The following is a 20469-nucleotide window of genomic DNA, read 5'->3' as shown; positions in this document are numbered from 1 at the left end:
ATCCCTCAGGAGACCATCCACCACCTCATCAGGAGCATGCCCAGGCATTGTAGGGAGGTCATATAGGCACGTGGAGGCCACACACACTACTGAGCCTCATTTTGACTTGTTTTAAGGACATTACATCAAAGTTGGATCAGCCTGTAGTGTGGTTTTCCACTTTAATTTTGAGTGTGACTCCAAATCCAGACCTCCATGGGTTGATAAATGTGATTTCCATTGATCATTTTTGTGTGATTTTGTTGTCAGCACATTCAACTATGTAAATAAAAAAGTATTTAATAAAAATATTTAATTCATTCAGATCTAGGATGTGTTATTTTAGTGTTCCCTTTATTTTTTTGAGCAGTGTATATAGTGAAAACAATAGTGGTCCTAAAACAGAGTCTTGAGGAACACTGAAATTTAAAGTTGATTTGTCAGAGAACAAACCATCCACAGAGACAAACTGATATCTTTCCGACAGATAAGATCTAAACCAGGCCAGAACTTGTCCGTATAGACCAATTTGGGTTTCCAATCTCTCCAGAAGAATGTGGTGATCGATGGTATCAAAAACAGGCTACTAATAGGGGTTGCAAAATGGAAGCAGATAATTTTAGAAAGAGAAGGTCCAGATTGTCTAGCCCAGCTGATTTGTACGGGTCCAGGTTTTGCAGTTCTTTCAGAACATCTGCTATCTGGATTTGGGTGAAGGAGAATCTGGGGAGGCTTGGGCAAGTAGCTGCGGGGGGTGCGGAGCTGTTGGCCGGGGTTGGGGTAGCCAGGAGGAAAGCATGGCCTGCCGTAGAGAAATGCTTATTGAAATTCTTGAAATTACTTTAGAGCTCAGGGACTTTCAATGTGGCACCATCATAGGATACCACCTTTGCAACAAGTCAGTTCGTCAAATGTCTGCCCTGCTAAAGCTGCCCCGGTCAACTGTAAGTGCTGTTATTGTGAAGTGGAAACGTCTAGGAACAACAACAGCTCAGCCGCGAAGAGGTTGGCCAAACAAGCTCACAGAACGGGACCGCCGAGTGCTGAAGCGTGTAGCGTGTAAAAATCGTTTGTCCTCGGTTGCAACAGTTCCAAACTGTCTCTGGAAGCAAAGTCAGCACAATAACTGTTCGTCGGGAGCTTCATGAAATGGGTTTCCATGGCCGAGCAGTCGCACACAAGCCTAAGATCGCCATGCGCAATGCCAAGCGCCGTCTGTAATGGTGTAAAGCTTATCGTTATTGGACTGGAGCAGTGGAAACGCGTTTTCTAGAGTGATGAATCACACTTCACCAACTGGCAGTCCGATGGACAAATCTGGGTTTGACAGATGCCAGGAGAACGCTACCTGCCTGAATGCATAGCGCAAACTGTAAAGTTTGGTGGAGGAGGAATAACAGCCTGGGGCTGTTTTTCATGGATCAGGCTAGAACCCTTAGTTCCAGTGAAGGAAAATCTTAACGCTATAGTATACAATTACATTCTAGATGATTCCGCCCTTCCAACTTTGTGGCAAGAGTTTGGGGAAGGCCCTTCCTTGTCATGACAAAGCGCCTGGGCACAGAAATGGTTTATCGAGATCGGAGTGTAAGAACTTGACTGGCCGGCACAGAGCCCTGACCTCAACCCCATCAAATACCTTTGGGATGAACTGCGAGCCCGACCTCACTAAGGCTCTTGTGGCTGAATGGAAGCAAGTCCCCGCAGCATTGTTCCAACATCTAGTGGAAAGCATCCCAGAAGAGTGGAGGCTATTATAGCAGCAAAGGGGGGACCAACTCCATATTAGTGCCCATGATTTTTAAAGGAGATATTCAACGAGCAGGTGTTCACAAACTTTTGTTCATGTAGTGTATTTTAGGTAGGAAATTAAATGAATGTAACTGAACAATACTATTCATCTCTGTGGTTTTTGTTATTGCAAACTATGTTTGCATTTGTTGTGGTGGGCGTGCTACGTTCCCCAGTTTCTGTGTTGTAGTTTGTGTATTTGTGAGTGTGTTGCAGGAAATGGCTTTCTGAAATTCTCCCCAAGCAGCTGATTGGTCAGCCCCATTCATGATTGGAGAGCTGACCCCACCCCCTCGTCAGGACGCAGCTGTCTTCAATTACCAAATCCTACTGAAGCTATATAAACCAGTGTTCTGTTGCTCAGAAAGGAGATGATTGCTGAGAGAGAGGAGGCTGATGACTATATCATGTTGGTTGTTGCTGAGAGATTTGGTTAAAACTGGGTTAGTTGTTGCTGGGAGCAGCTTTGGTATGTTCTGTGTTAGTTTGTTGCTCAGTCAGATGGCGCTTATTTGATATCCCGTGTTTCTCTTTTTTTAAATGGTTTAATATTCTGTTTCATTTGTTCCCAGGGGGGAAGGGACCTAGGGAGTGCTTAGGCGAGAAGTCCGCGGGCATACATATACCCGTAGTATATTCACTGTCTAGGCACACTAGGTAAGACCTGGGCGGACCACCCCCTGTATTTTGGTTAGCGCACCAGGTGGTGTTAAGTAGTGAGTAGGCAGGTAAGATAGGAGAGGGGGCTTTGACATTTACTTTCTTTGCTTTGGTTCTGTCCAGCCCCCTTTCTCCATTTTACTGTATGAAGGAATACATTCCTAGCAAACAGTAAATTCTCTGCCTTTTGTCATCCTTACTCGCACCTACAGTCCCATACCTCTCTCACACCATGGGGAGTTGAGTTGTAGCGGGGTGTTGCGTTCCCTCTTCCTAGAGGCATGCGTAACAAACTATACTTAGACCCATTCCTCACCGTGGTGCTATGATGTAAGGGACAATTTCACCTCATAACTGCAAAATTCCACCGTTTGCTGTAGACCTGAGGATTGGTTAGGTGGAAGCAATATTTCCACACAGTGAATTTGAAGGCAGGATGAAGAATCACCATAATATTGTCTATTTGCTCCTGAGTGGCAGAGGTCTAAGGCACTGAATTGTGGTGTTTGAGGGATCACAAGACACGGTTTGGAAACTCATGAGGCGTCGCACAATTGGCCCAGTGTCATCCGGGTTAGGGAAGGGTTTGACCAGTCAGGGTTTCCTTGTCTCATCGAGCTCTAGCGACGCCTTGTAGCAGACCGGGCACCTGCAAGCTGACTTCGGTCGCCAGCTGGACCGTGTTTCCTCCGATCCTTTGGTGCGGCTGGCTAACGGGGTTAAGCGAGCAGTGTGGCTTGGCAGAGTCGTGTTTCAGAGGACACATGGCTCAGACCTTCCCCTCTCCCGAGTCCGTAGTGTAGCTGCAGTGATGGGACAAGACTGTAACTACCAATTTGATATGTAAAAAAAAAAGGTATCTGTTCAATCTTCTCAGATCTACAGCAAACAGTGGTCATGATCCTTTCATCCTCCGTTGACAGCAAAGTAATTTGGTTCACTCATTCACTAAATGAATCCTAGCAAGTGAAGCTCATCTGAATAAAATAAAGGGTGTTCAGTTGGTTGAAAAAAATGTGTTGCTACATTTTACAACAGTACATACCAAACATGTTTTCCCGAAATGGTGCAAATACCAGGAACTTGGAGGTTAGCTAGATCCCATCTGGTGTAACCATGTTTGGTAACCATTACTGGGAATTCCAGGTTAGGTAGTGTTTGGTGTAACACAATCTTTGACTAACCTTAGCGATACTGTCCTCGATTCGTGGAAAAATATCCTCATAAAATGTCTGTCTAGTTGAAGGTCCCTTTGAATTTAGAAAATGCTCCTTTACTAAAATACATTTCTTGCTCAATGTGTACACCGCCATCTTGTCTTTCAAGTCTTCTCACATTGAGACAGGTGGGCGTCCACCCCAAAGTGCCGCATGTCATGAGACACCTGCCTTGGCTACTAGCTACTCAAACGTTAGATATGTTCATGTTTTCTGCCTACATGACAAAATCCCACAATTTTGAATGTTTCACACACATCCGTGTGGTTTTATGGAAAAATACGAGGTCCAAACATGTAAGTTAATCGTACAACATTTTAAACCCAGAGGCTTATGGATTTGTCAAAGAGCAGTAATGTGGGCTACTATTATCATTCTAGGTGGCGCACACTGCTAAGGCAGTGGGGCGGCAGGTAGCCTAGTAGGCCGTCATTGTAAATAAGAATTTGTTCTGAACTGACATGCCTAGTTCGACTTCAAGTCGGGACACTATCCATGTTTTTGAGCCTCGCCCTCTCAAGCTTTTTTTTCTTGAGGAAAAAATAACGAACACTGCTCAATTCGAAAACGCATGTGACGAAGTGGATGAAACCCCATAAAGTAGGCTACTACTAGCCTACAGTCTCGCCAGGAGAGGGCATAATCACCTTATGGGTAGGCTCCACCATGCTTTCGCCTCCCCTGGCCTGGAAGCCGAGGCTACATATGGAATTAAGGGGGTCAATTGGGTTCATCATGAATTGAGGTGTCCCATATGCATTAGCAGGTTATAACGCAGACACTATGAATGAATGGTTATATTGTTGATTGGAGTTCTGATAGTAACCTAAAGTAAAGGATCAGTTAGATTAATACTGCCATCTGTAGGATGATGGGAGTGCAACCTATACTACTACCGGGCACTTTGTGACGCTCATCCTCGAGGCATAACGCATGTGACAGCTGGTGATTATAAGATTGCATATAAAGCATTGTAATCCTACATTTAGGAGTACCCGTCCATGTAATATAGCCGATGCAATATGATTATTAGGCAACAGCAGTGTTTGTGTACCAAGGCTGAAAGAGGTAGTACCTTATTAAGTGTATTATTAGTCTCCTGTAGGCTACGTCCCTATTTCCACACACTGACACGACATACGCAAATCCACATTTCAAAGGGGAGGGAAAAACATGCGATTCGAACCCTTGCCACAATCTGCGTCAATTACTTTCCTCGGTCACTTTACAGAGAGCAATTTGACCCGTCAGTCAAATACACGTGATAGTGAACGTGCAGTTGGACTGAGGTATGAACAAGTATTGGAAGTCCAAGTAAATCTGCGATTTTAATTGGCTGAAATGCATTGAGCCGGAGAAACTTTAAAATGGTTGCTTATGTTCATGGGGGCAAGTATGGCCGCCCCCATGTCCTCAATCTGCCATGTCTGGTTTGAATGACAACCTATGTGCAATTAATAACCATCTGTACTATTGGGCATCACACAACCTATTTTGTGGAGGAAATAGAGTTTTACAAGAAAGTCAGAATACATCGAAAACCAATGTAACGGTCTTATTTTAACAAGGTGTTACACAAACAAAAGGGTCAAGGTGTTGAGACTTCAATACAAGTTTATGATAAAATTCTGATAAACTTCATTATCGATCAATACAAAGTAGGGAAGAGTAGGCCAATCCAAATGAAAGAATGCATTCGTCACCATTTTGTAAAACAAAGAAATTTTCCGACATGACTAAAATATCAAATCAGGTACAACTTGGCAGTCTCTGGTTCCACAAAAATACATTCACAACGATAAAAAACAAAACACGCTGATCTACTTGAACAACCGCTTCGTCGGGGAACAGTGTCGGGAGTAGAAACGCCAGGTAGAAAAGTCTGAAGCCCGGTCGTCTTGAAGTAGATTTACTTTGAAGGGAAAAAACAGCAAACAAAAAAACAAACTTCCTTTACCACAGGCGTTTGGAGCCAGAGAAAAATATAACAAGTGGACACAAGTTGAGGAGCAGTGGTCGTGGAGACCACCTCAGTTACGGCAGGGATTCTGATGTGCTGCAGTTCAGTGTGTATGTGAGAAGGTGGACTCAGTAGATTCGGCCTCGGCTCCTGCCTCCCCTGCCTCGTCCCCGGCCTCCCCTGAAGCCTCCGCGCTGCTCTGGAATCACAACAGAAGGACAACAGACAGGAGGTCAGTATGAGGACTCATTAGGGCCAGGAGTTTTTCCACACTGCTTGACCTGGCCAGGAAAGTCTGGGCCCTAGTTTGAGTAATTTAGCATGTTTGAGGGGAGAAAACACAATGGCAATGTGGTATATCTCAAACAGCCTATTAAAAGTAAGAAATAAATTGGGTTACATGGTCAGGGGGAAAAAAACTACCGCCCAGACTCAATGTATTGACGCTAAATGGCACAGCGCAGGCATTTCTCAATATCAAATCCTTTCTGGGTAACAATTAAATACCTTACTGTAATAGTTCTCCACTCAACTAGTCAAAAAGAAAAAAATAACTTTTCGCAAGCAAGAATTTTGCTAGGACCGAGGGAGTTCTATTAACCTGAGGTGCGGTGCACCGTCTATGGGTCGTGACATGAATGGGCAAAAGTGGTGACGCTGCGTTTTCATGGTACGAGGTAGAGGGCAAACCGGATGTCATTGTTTTCAATGAGAGCGCGACGGTAAATGCCGTTGAGGCTGGCGGTGAATGCCATCAGCTGCCAAGGTAGACGGGACTCGCCCGCCCGAGTTTAAATATTTAAACTTTTGACATTTTCATGAGCATCGTTTTCAACCGGATGTTGATTTGCACGGTTTTGTTTACTGAAATCACCATAGCAACGGATACCATCACGCTGGCTTGCTTTTGCCGGCATCAACTTTCTAATCTACTATGCCGACTGGTATGACGTTTTTTTTTTTGCATCCCTAGTCTAAACGCTGCATGAGGGAGGAGCGCCCTTCTCAAATCTAACAGGAATCTACGCCGTTCGGTCATATTGTCAACAAGGCAGCATGGTGGATCATCCAGAAACATACATTAGCAGTCATAAGTTTGGACACATACTTATTCAAGTGGTTTTTTAAATTGTTTTATTTTACAATTTTCTACACTGTAGAATAATAGTGAAGACATCAACTATTAAATAACACATATGGAATCAGTAACCAAAAAAAAAAAAGTGTTAAATATATTTTATATTTGAGTTTCTTCAAATAGCCATCCTTTGCCTTGACAGCTTTGAACACTCTTGGCATTCTCTCAACCAGCTTCACCTGGAATGCTTTTCCAACAGTCTTGCAGGAGTTCCCACATACGCTGGACACTTGTTGGCTGCTTTTCCTTCACTCCGCGGTCCAACTCATCCCAAACCATCTCAATTGGGTTGAGGTCAGGGGATTGTGGAGGCCAGGTCATTTGATTCAGCACCGCAGCACTCTCCTTCTTGGTAAAATAGCCCTTACACAGCTTGGATGTGTGTTGGGTCATTGTCCTGTTGAAAAACAAATGATAGTCCCACAAAGCCCAGACGGGATGGTGTATCGCTGTAGTAGCCATGCTGGTTAAGTGTGACTTGAATTCTTAATAAATCACAGACAGTGTCACCAGCAAAGCACCCCCACACCATCACACCACCTCCTCCACGAAGGGAACATGCTTCACTACCCCTGCGTCTCACAAAGACACATCGGTTGGAACTAAATATATCAAAATTGGACTCAAACCAAAGGAGAGATTTCCACCAGTCTAATGTCCATTACTCGTGTTTCTTGGCCCAAGCAAGTATTTCCTTCTTATTGGTGTCCTTTAGTAGTGGTTTCTATGCAGCAATTCGACAATGAAGGCCTGATTCACAGTCTCCTATTAACAGTTGATATGTGTCTGTTACTTGAACTCTGTGAAGCATTTATTTGGGCTGCAATTCCTGAGTCAGGTAACTCCAAATGAACTTATCCTCTGCAGCAGAGCTACAGTGCCTTGCGAAAGTATTCGGCCCCCTTGAACTTTGCGACCTTTTGCCACATTTCAGGCTTCAAACATAAAGATATAAAACTGTATTTTTTTGTGAAGAATCAACAACAAGTGGGATACAATCATGAAGTGGAACGACATTTATTGGATATTTCAAACTTTTTTAACAAATCAAAAACTGAAAAATTGGGCGTGCAAAATTATTCAGCCCCCTTAAGTTAATACTTTGTAGCGCCACCTTTTGCTGCGATTACAGCTGTAAGTCGCTTGGGGTATATCTATCAGTTTTGCACATCAAGAGACTGAAATTTTTTCCCATTCCTCCTTGCAAAACAGCTCGAGCTCAGTGAGGTTGGATGGAGAGCATTTGTGAACAGCAGTTTTCAGTTCTTTCCACAGATTCTCGATTGGATTCAGGTCTGGACTTTGACTTGGCCATTCTAACACCTGGATATGTTTCTTTTTGAACCATTCCATTGTAGATTTTGCTTTATGTTTTGGATTATTGTCTTGTTGGAAGACAAATCTCCGTCCCAGTCTCAGGTCTTTTGCAGACTCCATCAGGTTTTCTTCCAGAATGGTCCTGGATTTGGCTCCATCCATCTTCCCATCAATTTTAACCATCTTCCCTGTCCCTGCTGAAGAAAAGCAGGCCCAAACCATGATGCTGCCACCACCATGTTTGACAGTGGGGATGGTGTGTTCAGGGTGATGAGCTGTGTTGCTTTTACGCCAAACATAACATTTTGCATTGTTGCCAAAAAGTTCAATTTTGGTTTCATCTGACCAGAGCACCTTCTTCCACATGTTTGGTGTGTCTCCCAGGTGGCTTGTGGCAAACTTTAAACGACACTTTTTATGGATATCTTTAAGAAATGGCTTTCTTCTTGCCACTCTTCCATAAAGGCCAGATTTGTGCAATATACGACTGATTGTTGTCCTATGGACAGAGTCTCCCACCTCAGCTGTAGATCTCTGCAGTTCATCCAGAGTGATCATGGGCCTCTTGGCTGCATCTCTGATCAGTCTTCTCCTTGTATGAGCTGAAAGTTTAGAGGGACGGCCAGGTCTTGGTAGATTTGCAGTGGTCTGATACTCCTTCCATTTCAATAGTATCGCTTGCACAGTGCTCCTTGGGATGTTTAAAGCTTGGGAAATCTTTTTGTATCCAAATCCGGCTTTAAACTTCTTCACAACAGTATCTCGGACCTGCCTGGTGTGTTCCTTGTTCTTCATGATGCTCTCTGCGCTTTTAACGGACCTCTGAGACTATCACAGTGCAGGTGCATTTATACGGAGACTTGATTACACACAGGTGGATTGTATTTATCATCATTAGTCATTTAGGTCAACATTGGATCATTCAGAGATCCTCACTGAACTTCTGGAGAGAGTTTGCTGTACTGAAAGTAAAAGGGGCTGAATAATTTTGCAGGCCCAATTTTTCAGTTTTTGATTTGTTAAAAAAGTTTGAAATATCCAATAAATGTCGTTCCACTTCATGAATGTGTCCCACTTGTTGTTAATTCTTCACAAAAAAATAGTTTTATATCTTTATGTTTGAAGCCTGAAATGTGGCAAAAGGTCGCAAAGTTCAAGGGGGCCGAATACTTTCGCAAGGCACTGTAACTCAGGGTTTTTCTTTTCCTGTGGCGGTCCTCATGAGAGCCAGTTTCATCATAGAGCTTGGTTTGAGAGTGCACGTCTAAAGTTCTTGAAATGTTCCGGATTGACTGACCTTCATGTCTTAAAGTAATGATGGATTGTCATTTCTCTTTGCTTATTTGAGCTGTTCTTGCCATAATATGGACTTGGTCTTTTACCAAATAGGGCCATCTTCTGTATACCACCAGAACTGATTGGCTCAAACACATTGAGGAAAGAAATTCCACAAAATAACTTGACACACCTGTTAATTGAAATGCATTCCAGGTGACTACCTCATGAAGCTGGTTGAGAGAATGCCAAGACTGTGCAAAGCTGTCATCAAGGCAAAGGGTGGCTACTAATAATCTCAAATATAAAATATATTTTGATTTGTTTCACACTTTTTTGGTTACTACATGAGTCCATGGGTGTTATTTCATAGTTTTGATGTCTTCACTATTATTCTACAATGTAGAAAAAAGTCAAATAAATAAAAACCCTGGAGTAGGCGTGTCCAAACGTTTGAATGGTACTGCACAGCTCTTCTCCATAAAATACATGTTTGAATTTTCAAACTAGTTTTAATTGGGAAGGCCGTCGATCAAAGGCAATCACTTTTGCATGCGAATCCTACTCATTACACCACGTGCTCAATCTCGTCCACGTCACTTGTTGAGACAGCTTTACTGGTGCCTTTGAATGGAGCACCTGGCTCCGTTCCAAAACAAATGCTATCACTTAACATGGTGCAAACTCCTCCCACCGGGCTAAATCCAGGCCAGATAATCCAATCACCTCTCTGTCTGGGAGTGGTCTGCTTGAGGGACCTAATGGGAGGGATGTGTAACCTGAAATCTCTGCCAATAATGGCTAGTTTTGGAACTCTAAATCTTAAATTTGGAACTACTAAATCCAATAAGAAATAGAGCGGTAACTTGGGTGATTTATACTTGAATAACTTATTGATGGGTTCTGACTCCTAAAACTTGGAATAGGATTCATTATCAGGTATCCTATTGAAATATTGAGTGCTATGGAAATATTGAGTGCTATGGGCTAGAGCAGCTATTCCCGAACTGGGGTATGCCAAATGCTCAGATAACAGCGCGATTTGCCAAGGCAGGATTAAGACACGGATGCCCTTTGCAACCATGTACCTGTGAGAGTGGATTCTCGGCCCTACCTAGCATGAAAATGTAATACAGGCACAGATTGTGTGTGGAAAATGGCAGACTCTCTCCAATACAACCCAACATTGCAGAGTTATGTGCATCCTTTCAAGCACACCCTTATCATTAACCTGTGGTGAGTTATTCACAATTTGATGAACAAATAAAGTTTTATATGTAATATGGCTAAATAAAGAACAAAATTATTGATTATTATTATATTATTATTTGTGCACTGGTCCTATAAGAGCTCTTTGTCACTTCCCACGAGCCGGGTTGTGACAAAAACTCACATTCTTATGTTTAATAAATGTATCATTTAGTGTGTGTGGTAGGCTTACAATGATGGCAAAAAACAACATTTGAGAGTGCGCTGACCCCGGTGCTATAGGGGGTACGCAGCAGGAAGGTTGAATGTTTGAAGTGGCACGGGACTATAAAAAGTTTGGGAACCACTGGTATAGAGTGTCTATACCAGATGTTTTATTTTTACCTTTATTTAACTAGGCAAGTCAGTTAAGAACAAATTCTTATTGGTTAATGGTTATCTGTAGGAGGATGGTACATGGTGTATGCAATTAAGCTTGGAATGTGCTGAGTACAGGGAAAGCAATCACATGTGGCAGGCAATGATAAGGGGAGAGAGTCATGGATTAGTGATGAAGGGGGTTGAGGTCAGGTCACGTTAAGGGAGAAGGAACAGTTTATTACCCGCTTTACTTAACTTCCTGCCGAGCAACAGAGATGTGGTGTTTAGAGAGGAGGAGACTCCACCCCAACTTGGGGTGGGTGGGTGAGTGCATACATACACCACTAATGGAAATGTGTCTGTCTGTTCAGCTGTTCAACCCTTTGGGGTGAATAAACTTAGTTTAAGCTTTCATAGTGTCCGTCGAGTCCTTACTCTGATTCGAACCGAACACCATATGTAGCATTCATTTAAAAAACGTTTTCCATCTGTATCCGTGTTGTTTATGAGTTTCATGTGGATAAATCACATGGTTCAAGAGAACATTGCCTAATTCAATGGAGAAAAAAAAGCATCTCATCAACAACGGCATTATTTTCAATGAAATCTGCAACACTTCAGTAAAATAGAACGTTTTACAGCTACGCCATTCTATCGTCATTCTAAAAATCACCTTATTTGATATGTTTTCCATGTGTTTTCCATGTGTTTTCCATGTGTTTTCCATGTGATACGGCGCACACAGAGGGCCAGAGATAATTAGACATCTGTGATCATTGGAGTTCTCCAAAAGGCCACTATATGTCCTCTGGTAAACTTAAAAGAAACTCTAAAGTCACCAAAATTCTAGTCATTTACTGGTCAACTTTGAAAGTTTCCAGTAATATACCCTCCCTTTGCAACCCTAGGCACAATGTAAGGTGGAAGTGAACAATATCCACCACACACACACACAATGGATAGAAAAAGTAGGCACCAAACATGTTTATAGTTCAGTAAATGACTCTCATACCCAGAGTGATTAAGTTACACCAAGTGCAGTCGACTAAGGTAGGTGATACCAAACGAGACAACCCAGATACAACGTCCGTGCAACGTTCTACTGTTTAACATGCTACCCAAGTGCCACCCTCACCGTTGGTGAAGTTGCCAATGGCGGCGCTGTACTTGCCGCTGGGGGGGTTGTATATCTGTCGCGCGTTCCTTCGGGGCAGCGGGGGGGACAGAAGCTTTTTCATGGTACTGCCCGTGCCCATCTCCTCCCCGGATGGGCGCTTCAGACTGTGATGGGCACAAAGGGTAAAGGTCACAGAGGTCAGTTGGGGGTTATAACGCTAACACTACTGTTTGCAGTCTTGTCTGACTAGGTGCTTGTACTGAGAAGTTGGTAGTTTCCTTACATTGATGTGGGCGGGTCAGTTCAACCATGAATTAACATTAAAACGGACATTGTACTCAAACATCAACTCTTGTCAGATGATTCCCCACACCATCCACAAAATCTGGACACTACATGGTACTCATAACTTTCATTTCTTTTAGATTGCGGAAAAGAGATGGATTTACATAAGATGGTCTGGGATGTGAACTCAAGACTACTTTTGAGGTCTGAACATTCTGGATTTTAGAGTGTAAGGTTAATAACACTCCATCAGAAAGCAGGTGTTCTCCTCGGTCACCAGATAACCCGTGACAACATGAGAGAGGCTTACGCGACAGCCTCAGCCTTCTGGACAGGCCTCCAGGACAGCGTGACCGTGCTCTTGTACGACGGCGGGTTGTGAAAGAGATCCTGCAGAGAAAGGGGATTCATTAATTAATTAATGAGAATGTAAGAGACGCAACTAGCTGCATAGGGTCGGAACCCAGTGTTTTAACACCTCGAATATGAACGTCTCACCTTGATCAGAACGTTGATGTTGTTAGTGATCTTCAGAGCCACCACTTTGATCTTGTTCTAAGAGGGACGACAACACAACTATTACACTAGAACAGAAGGAACGCACGGTTATAACAAGGTCTACAGAGACCTCCTGATTGAATCTGCGTGATTCTTTGCGGCTCATGAGATACCGTCAAGAGGAAACATGGCAAGTTCTCGTTCAGAGAGCCAAAACAGCCGGTGAGACGATACATACCTCGTCGGTCTTCAGTGCATCTCCCGTCTTGCCTTGAAGGGCTACTCGCAGCTGGCGAATGTATACCTGCAGCCCCCTGGCAAAGTACTGTAACCTGAAGGTGGGAGAGAAGACGAAGTAGGGTTAAAGTGACTGAAAAAAGAAACAAGATGACTAATATTACTGGCATCCAGACTCTACAGTGGAGACCAGGGCCTAAAATGTACTTTGTGGTCCACCAGACACTGTGGCAGGTAGATTAAATACAATTACCAGCCAAAATATTTTACCCCCATATTTACATAAAAACACGTGATCATGCTTTGTAATGTTTCTAAAACAAGAAACGTATTACTAAGAAGTAATGCGGAATATTGCTCAATTTCATTTCATTTTTTGTGACCGAGTTTTAGTCAAAATAGAGAAACCGTTGAGCTACTCCTTGAAGGGCTGGAGGTTACCGTGGCTGATATTTGGGATCTGAATAGGCTAGGGCGTCTATTCGTCATCAGTTGAAGCAGCAGAATCAAGCCAATGTTGAAAAACAGCAGCTTGTGAACAAAAAGTTAAATTGCCAAGAAACACAGTCACTTTACTGTATGGCTGACCCCATTTAGTTGACAGGCTGTTGGTCGGCCGAGATTTCTTCAGTCGAGCGGTAGCAAAAACATTTTTATAATCTATAAATACATTTAAATCGCATGGCGTATAAGACACCTGTCTGAGTGGACAGATCCACTGTGGAGGCTAAGACGTGTGCTACTGAAAATTGTATATAGTTATATTACATAAGAACAATGGTGCAACACTCATCAAAATTCTATTTAACAAATGCGCTTTCTCCCTCGTTGGGCTGCGGTCGCTGTCCGTGGGTCCTGAATAACATCAGTGTGCTGCTGAATTGCCACCTTTTCCTAGACTATTTTGCTACGTGCATAACAGAAAAGTTAAACCAGCATATTGGTGTTGAGCACAATGCCACGGAGGAAGCAGCAGAATGAGGTGAGAAAACAGCCCTTGCCTAAGTGAAGAGAGAGGAAACCAACGTAACTAGGTCTATAATTAATAGCCTAACTGTTAAACGGGCCGGGCTTCGTAAATCATCAATATGTCTACAGAAAGAAGACAGATCCTGCATCTGTTGCCTGTTTGAGTGTTTGTTTAATAGCCTACTGATTCCGTGACCACCAAGCCTCGCGCAACATGTGAACTAAACAATTGTTTTTTATATTTGCTTTGCTGTAATAAAGACTTTACACTTTTGTTAGAACCGCCTGAAAGGTATTATTGATTAAAAAAACATGTTATACTGACCCTATTTAATGCAACCCTTGCTGTTAATAGATTGTAAAGCAGCATACAACTGACCCAAACGATTGGAAATGATAACTCTCATCCATAGCGTTAAAATGCATCTCAAGTGCAACTGCACTGTTCAGCGCACATCTGAAAGCTGGTGGGGGGGTGTATTTAGGACGAACTGCGGATCGCTAAAATATCTTAACGATTATGATCACACTTCCTTGACTCAAACATTACGGCGACACTATAGGAAAGAAAGGTTTAGAAACTTGGGAACCAAGCTCGAGTTATCAGTGTGACCCTACCACACAGACATGTTGATATACTATTGTCACGCCTAAAATAAAAACCTCCAGGCTTCAGTCAGAAGTCAATTTATTGGGAAAAAAATGTATAATTACAGGGGGCAGTTTGGAGAAAAAAATAATCCCGTCCAAATCGTCCTTCTGGAACGACGGTCATTCTGGAGTAAATTACATAACTAACCCTCTCTACGAGTAATACTAGTCCCGGGCATGCGATGCGTACATGCATCACGTAAAGAGAGCAAGGGTTGAGGGAATGTTTCTCCTAAACAAATGAAGGATTTCAGTAAAATAACTTTTACGACAGAATTGGCTGTAAATATGTTGCAGATTCAGCCAGGCAGACAGCACGATAAGCACTGATGATCTGTAGCCTCATTCTACCTGATCTTGAAGTCTTTGAGGCGCTCTGCATTTATCTTGTCGATGAGGAAGTCGGGCAGCTTCTTGCCCAGCTGGTGGAAGCTGAAGAGAAGACACTCCACATAGCTGAACTGCAGCTTGGGTTCCTCGCTCATCGTGTTCTCGCCGTTCTCACCCTCCGCCTCTGGGGGAAGCGGCATGAACTCCTAGACACAGGGAGGAAGGGGTTGATCAGTTCGTCTTACACCAGCCAAGACCAGTCAAGGAAAACACGGACCACAGCAAACATTGGCCGGGCACACCAGAGCACCTCGTGGGTGTTGACGAACGGTGGCGATTCAACATGTAGGATCTTCAGTAAACAAAAAAGAAAATGACACCCAATGTTCTGTGCTAAGAGGCGATAGGACGGCCACTGGTTGCTTTCAGCGGTCGTTGGCACGGTCCGTTTTGGCCACTAGCCTTTACCAGTCTAAACAAACCAGATTAACGTGTCCTGGTCAACTCCTAACCACTAACCCTCAATAGTGACACATCTGAAGGTACTAGAGGGGTATGCAGTATGGTGAAAGCACATTGAAGTCCCTTAGAAGGCTGAGCTACACTGTTACTTACCAGCAGCTTTTCAAACAGCATGAGTAGGTTGGCCTCCACCTTCTCCATGTCCCCACAGAACAGACTCATCTCAGCAAGCAGCTTTAGCACCTACACACACACACACACACACAACACATGTCAATGCTATTATCCTGGTATGTTGGAGCCAACATGGAGGACTAGTTGCCTGAACACTGTGTGGTCGGTACAGGGGAGGGCGGTAACTGACCTCCTGCTGAATGTCCAGCTCTGCCACGGGACTTGTCAGGGTACTGAGGTTGGGCAGGACGTGGTCACAGAAGTAGGTCACAAAGCGGGAAGAATGGACATTTTTCTGGAAGGGTAAAAAAAAGTTGAAGTCTCAGAAGAAAACGAGTTCTAAGAGGTAGGTGGGGATTGTCTACTTGATGTGGGTTGGTCAAATCAGTTCAGAACCTCGACCAACAAACATGCAGAAATAGGAATGAAGTAACAATGGGAGGTAACGGCACAAACAAACACTGAAACGCAGCGTTCTCATTACGAGAGTAATTAGATATTGGAAAACAATTGACAGTACGTGTGTTTGGTGATAACGTGTGTGTGTGGTGAGTGTGAGATAGCAGTTCTCAGTTGGTAAAAGTGTGGAGCTAGCAATGCCAAGGTTGTGGGTTCAAGTCCCACAGGGGGCACACACAAAAATTGTATGCACTCTCTATAAGTCCCTAAGTGAAGTATATTATTATGACTTGGCCTGTGTGTGTTATAACACACACAGAAAAGACAGGCGGGGCCTGGCACGTGTGTTATAATGCGTGTGTGTTGGGAGTGTACGGATCACTGGCCTGACCCGTCAGCTTGTGTATGCATCACTCACGGAGAAGAGGGGCAGGGCCTGGCGCGTGCACTGCAGCAAGCGGTCCACGGTGTCGGGGTCGGCGGGGTTCAGCGCCTGCTCCAGGAAGGCCTGCTCCACCACCAGCTCCACCAGCTGCTGCCGCCCGTTCACCGTCTGCAGGCCCTTCAGCGCCATCAGGATGCGCATCAGCAGCACAAACTCCTCCCCTGTCACATCCTCCAGCACCTGGGGTTGGAGGGGGAAGGGTTCAGAGGTCAATGTGCATCAGAGGTCAACGTGGGACAGAGGGCTGAGAAGTTCAGTGGGCACAATGCAAAAACAACTAAAACAGGGAGGGACTATATGGAATCATCCAATAAGAAAGTAATTCTCGCTTGCAAGACATTTGCTACGTTGTGCCCTAATGAACATGATCAAGGAGTCAATGTTAGGCTGACCAGTTACAAATACATCCAACACACAACTAGATTACAGATCCTTCCTATGGAGATCTTGTATTCAGTTGGCCAATAATAGTAATAAAAACACATTCTACTTCATCCTACTTCAGCCCTTTCACAAAGTGCTCTTCTAACCAGCCCCCAGAATGGAGTCTATCTCTCCAGGTGATTCACTTTGATAGCTGTACAAAAGCAGAAAGATATAAAACAGACCTTCTTTGTCTCGGTGAACACATAGTCCTCCACCTCCTTGGTCATGGTGTCCTCAGGCAGTGTCTTCAGCTTGATGGAGAGGAACTTGATGGCCCTCTCCCTCACTATGTCCTCCCCCTGCAGGATCTGAGAGAAGAGGCCTCGCAGGGTAGCTGAGGCAAAGCGGAGATACAGGTTGGCTAGACAAAGTACTTAGAGGCTATACAGAACTTGTGCCTTGGGAGGGGGCTCTTGAGCCAAAGGGGGAATAAGAAGCATGTTATGCTCACATCAACAAACTACATCTTCTAACTCTAATCCAACGCCCATTTTCCCCCTTCATTTGGGATTGAGGCCTGCCAAATCTCTTAAAGCGTTATGCGAGGTTCTACACAACAGATCACGTGGAGTAAAGCCAGCATCAGGTATGAAAACATCTGAAAAACAGGTTTCTTCGTAGAGTCTTGCACGAATACATGAAAATGAGCCACATTATCCTGCCTGTTCACTCGTGAAGTTGTCTTCTCACAATTGAAAGCCAATTCAAGCATGAGAGAAAAGAGACGCTTACCCTTTGCGTCCATCTTGAAGATCGAGACCAGCGCTGTGTTCACTTGACTGAATTCGGCCGAATCATCTGTAAGCACCAACGTAGAAGAGAGTATAACAATTGGTCCATCACTATCACAGAGAGCACATATCTTCTATTGACACAAACTACACCGTAGCATACATAATGTCCACTCCCACCATAGCATATATAATGTCCCATTAGGGGGATGGAATGTAGGAGCATCAAAGCAGAGGGGTTGACCCAGGAGTGGCAACGTGAGTGGGAGAGAGGGAGGCAGTGACTCTCTATCCAGAAGTCTGCGAGGAAGGTCAGTAGGCATTTGTGGAGTAACAGGGGGATGGGGTTCTGTTGTGAAGGCTGAGGTTGGGCCATTGTGGATTGGGAAGTGTGTTATTGCTTGTGGGGAAACACCCAGGTGGGAAGTGTGAGGAATGTGGAGAGGTAGAGAATGTGAAGCATGTCCTGTTATATTGCTGAGGATAGGACTTTTTTCTGTGAGCTGGCCAAGTTGGGTGTAACCAAATTTCCGCTTGTAACAACTTTGGGTTCAAATGACAGGCAGAGTGAAATACCAAGGAAGTTGTGGTTTCTCCATTCCATTGGCCTGCGCCTACGGGTGTGAGACTATTAGATAATGGAATGTGTCATTTGAACGCCAACCTGAGAAAGGCAGCAATACGGAACGCAGCGTCTTTCCCGGGAAACGTACAATAATTAGTAGTCTAGGTGGGTTAGCTCAAGAGTACTGTACCGGTCTGGAGAAGCTGGGTCAGGATATCTGCTACCCTGACGATGTTCTCCCCGGCTGCGAAACGGGGGAGCTCTTTGATGGCCTGCCTCCGAATCTACAGGAGGAAGGAAGAAGAAAAACGAACAGGTAAAAAATAGTGTGACTACTCCGACCAGGCACTTCTACATCGATTGATTTCTCAAATCTAACTTTGTTTATGATTCAAGTGTGTATAGTGGTATATGCATGTTATGTTTTGTCAACTCCATTGTGCACAATGGTATTTTCCAAATGGAAATGATAGTCCCACTGATAAAATCCTTACCGAGACATCTTCATCCTCACAAAGGTCAAGCTGAGCATTGATTGCCGCATCTGCCAGCTCTGGGAAACTGCTGAAGAATTTGGGAATGAACTGTGCAGCCAAGCGCTTCTCCTTGGGACCCCCTTTCACGCCATCAAGGATCACCTGATAGGCATATTTGTGCTAGAGAAGAGATGGAAACAAATTGCTACATTCACACACGCTTGTAATACATGACAACACTGTACAGCATGAATTTCAAAAGCTTCCAGTGATTTGGTCAAAAGTGTTCAGTAGAGGACTAGAAAACAGAGTTCTGCCAAAGAAGTATGCAATCTTTGACGCCATTGGCATAATAGTTAGCTAGTTGCCAGCAGTAGTAACTAGCGCTGGATGTTGGCGGCATCTAATTGAGAGGGACGAACTCGTGGTAATGGCTGGAGCGGAATGGTATCAAATACATCGAAAACACATGGTTTCCATGCGTTTGAGGCCATGCCATTCGCTCCGGCAATTATTATATGCCGTCAGCTGCCTCCTGAGCCAGTTAGCCTTTGAGTTTTACATTGTAAATCTTACTAACCTGACAAGTGGCCAGAGTCATGGCATAAGTACGTTTTCGGCAGCAGCTGTGCGTGGGAATCAACTCATATTTTATTTTACCTTTATTTAACCATATTGGCCAGCTACAGTACTCAGTTAGCTACCACCTAAAACCGTCGTTAAAGTTGTTCGCACAGAACTAACTACTCCATGGCCGAGATAGCTGATAAGCTAAACTAACAACGCCGGGAAACGTTAACTGAAATGAAGCAGGATTAACGTTAGCTAACGTTACCAAGCTAGCTAGGCCCCTTTTAGCTAGTTAGCAAGCTAACGCTAGTTAGCATATCCAGACAATGCGGGCTATGTAGCCAATACGTTGGCCTAACTTTCACATTTACCTTCCACTGCTGATATACCGGATATGAAAAGGTACCTAATTCTGGAAGATATTTCAATTAGCTAGCCAGTCATCTGATGCTTACCTGGCCGAGGTCCTCTGGTTTAGCATCGGCAAGGATCCCATAGTTACGATACAGCTCCTCGATAGTGACCGCCATCAGCGTGCGTCGGACTGCTCGTTGTCGAGATATTCCACAGATAGGCCTTTCAATTCGTCACCTTTCGTACAGAATTTCTCCAAACGTAAACAACACTACGTTCTGGTAGTACGGTGTGTCGGAAAAGGGGAATGGGGAGAGGAAATTTCTAGTAAGCTCGCTGTGAACGAAACCCCGCTGTCCGTTCCTTTGCTTCCAAAATGAACATCATCAGGAAGAGCGTTAATGCGCATGGGCCCGCTTCAAACAACATCAACGTTCTGCAATGTTCATCATATTCCTTAAAATACTGTTGTTTTCTTTTTACGAGTGCCGGGTGAAGTAATCAATTTGAAAGCAGTGATGGAAAACACATATCCTATACATAAAGTAGGGATACTGGCCCGTTCATTTACATATTTATTTATTGGCACAGCTCCTTTTTATTTTATTAATCAGGCAAGTCAGTTAAGAAGAAATTCTTATTTACAATGACGGCCTAGGAACAGTGGGTTAACTGGTCTAGGAACAGTGGGTTAACTGGTCTAGGAACAGTGGGTTAACTGGTCTAGGAACAGTGGGTTAACTGGTCTAGGGACAGTGGGTTAACTGGTCTAGGGACAGTGGGTTAACTGGTCTAGGGACAGTGGGTTAACTGGTCTAGGAACAGTGGGTCTAGGGACAGTGGGTTAACTGGTCTAGGAACAGTGGGTTAACTG

General features: G+C 44.0%; 1 protein-coding gene across 2 annotated transcripts; it reads right to left on the bottom strand.

The window, feature by feature from the left end:
* Positions 1 to 5243: 5243 nt before the first annotated feature.
* Positions 5244 to 20011, bottom strand: LOC112218277 (apoptosis inhibitor 5). 2 transcript variants are annotated; one of them, XM_024378933.2, is made up of 14 exons: positions 19697 to 20011; positions 18690 to 18851; positions 18386 to 18479; positions 17632 to 17697; positions 17082 to 17233; positions 16447 to 16653; positions 15820 to 15924; positions 15609 to 15698; positions 15015 to 15199; positions 13045 to 13138; positions 12807 to 12863; positions 12619 to 12698; positions 12042 to 12187; positions 5244 to 5806 (listed from the first exon to the last, which is right to left on the bottom strand). In XM_024378933.2, the coding sequence occupies exons 1-14, from the start codon at positions 19769 to 19771 to the stop codon at positions 5736 to 5738; spliced, it is 1584 nt and encodes a 527-aa protein (XP_024234701.1). In that variant the 5' UTR covers positions 19772 to 20011; the 3' UTR covers positions 5244 to 5735. The 2 variants fall into 2 exon arrangements, with proteins under 2 accessions (XP_024234701.1, XP_024234702.1); XM_024378934.2 differs by having other exon boundaries at positions 12078 to 12187.
* Positions 20012 to 20469: the final 458 nt, after the last annotated feature.

The sequence above is a fragment of the Oncorhynchus tshawytscha genome, linkage group LG19 (genome assembly GCF_018296145.1).
Source record: "Oncorhynchus tshawytscha isolate Ot180627B linkage group LG19, Otsh_v2.0, whole genome shotgun sequence".
NCBI lineage: Eukaryota > Metazoa > Chordata > Actinopteri > Salmoniformes > Salmonidae > Oncorhynchus > Oncorhynchus tshawytscha.
Note: the sequence above shows the minus strand (reverse complement) of the source record. Positions and strands in the feature narration are given on the sequence as shown.

Bases quoted from the DNA above. Each gene is read 5' to 3' on its own strand.
- LOC112218277 (XM_024378933.2), bottom strand. From the start codon at position 19,771: ATGGCGGTCACTATCGAGGAGCTGTATCGTAACTATGGGATCCTTGCC. The intron at 18,480-18,689 runs GTAAGGATTTTA...TTCCTCCTGTAG, and splicing joins GTGAGGATGAAGATGTCTCG to ATTCGGAGGCAGGCCATCAA. The intron at 12,699-12,806 runs GTGAGACGTTCA...CTTTCTCTGCAG, and splicing joins ACATCAACGTTCTGATCAAG to GATCTCTTTCACAACCCGCC.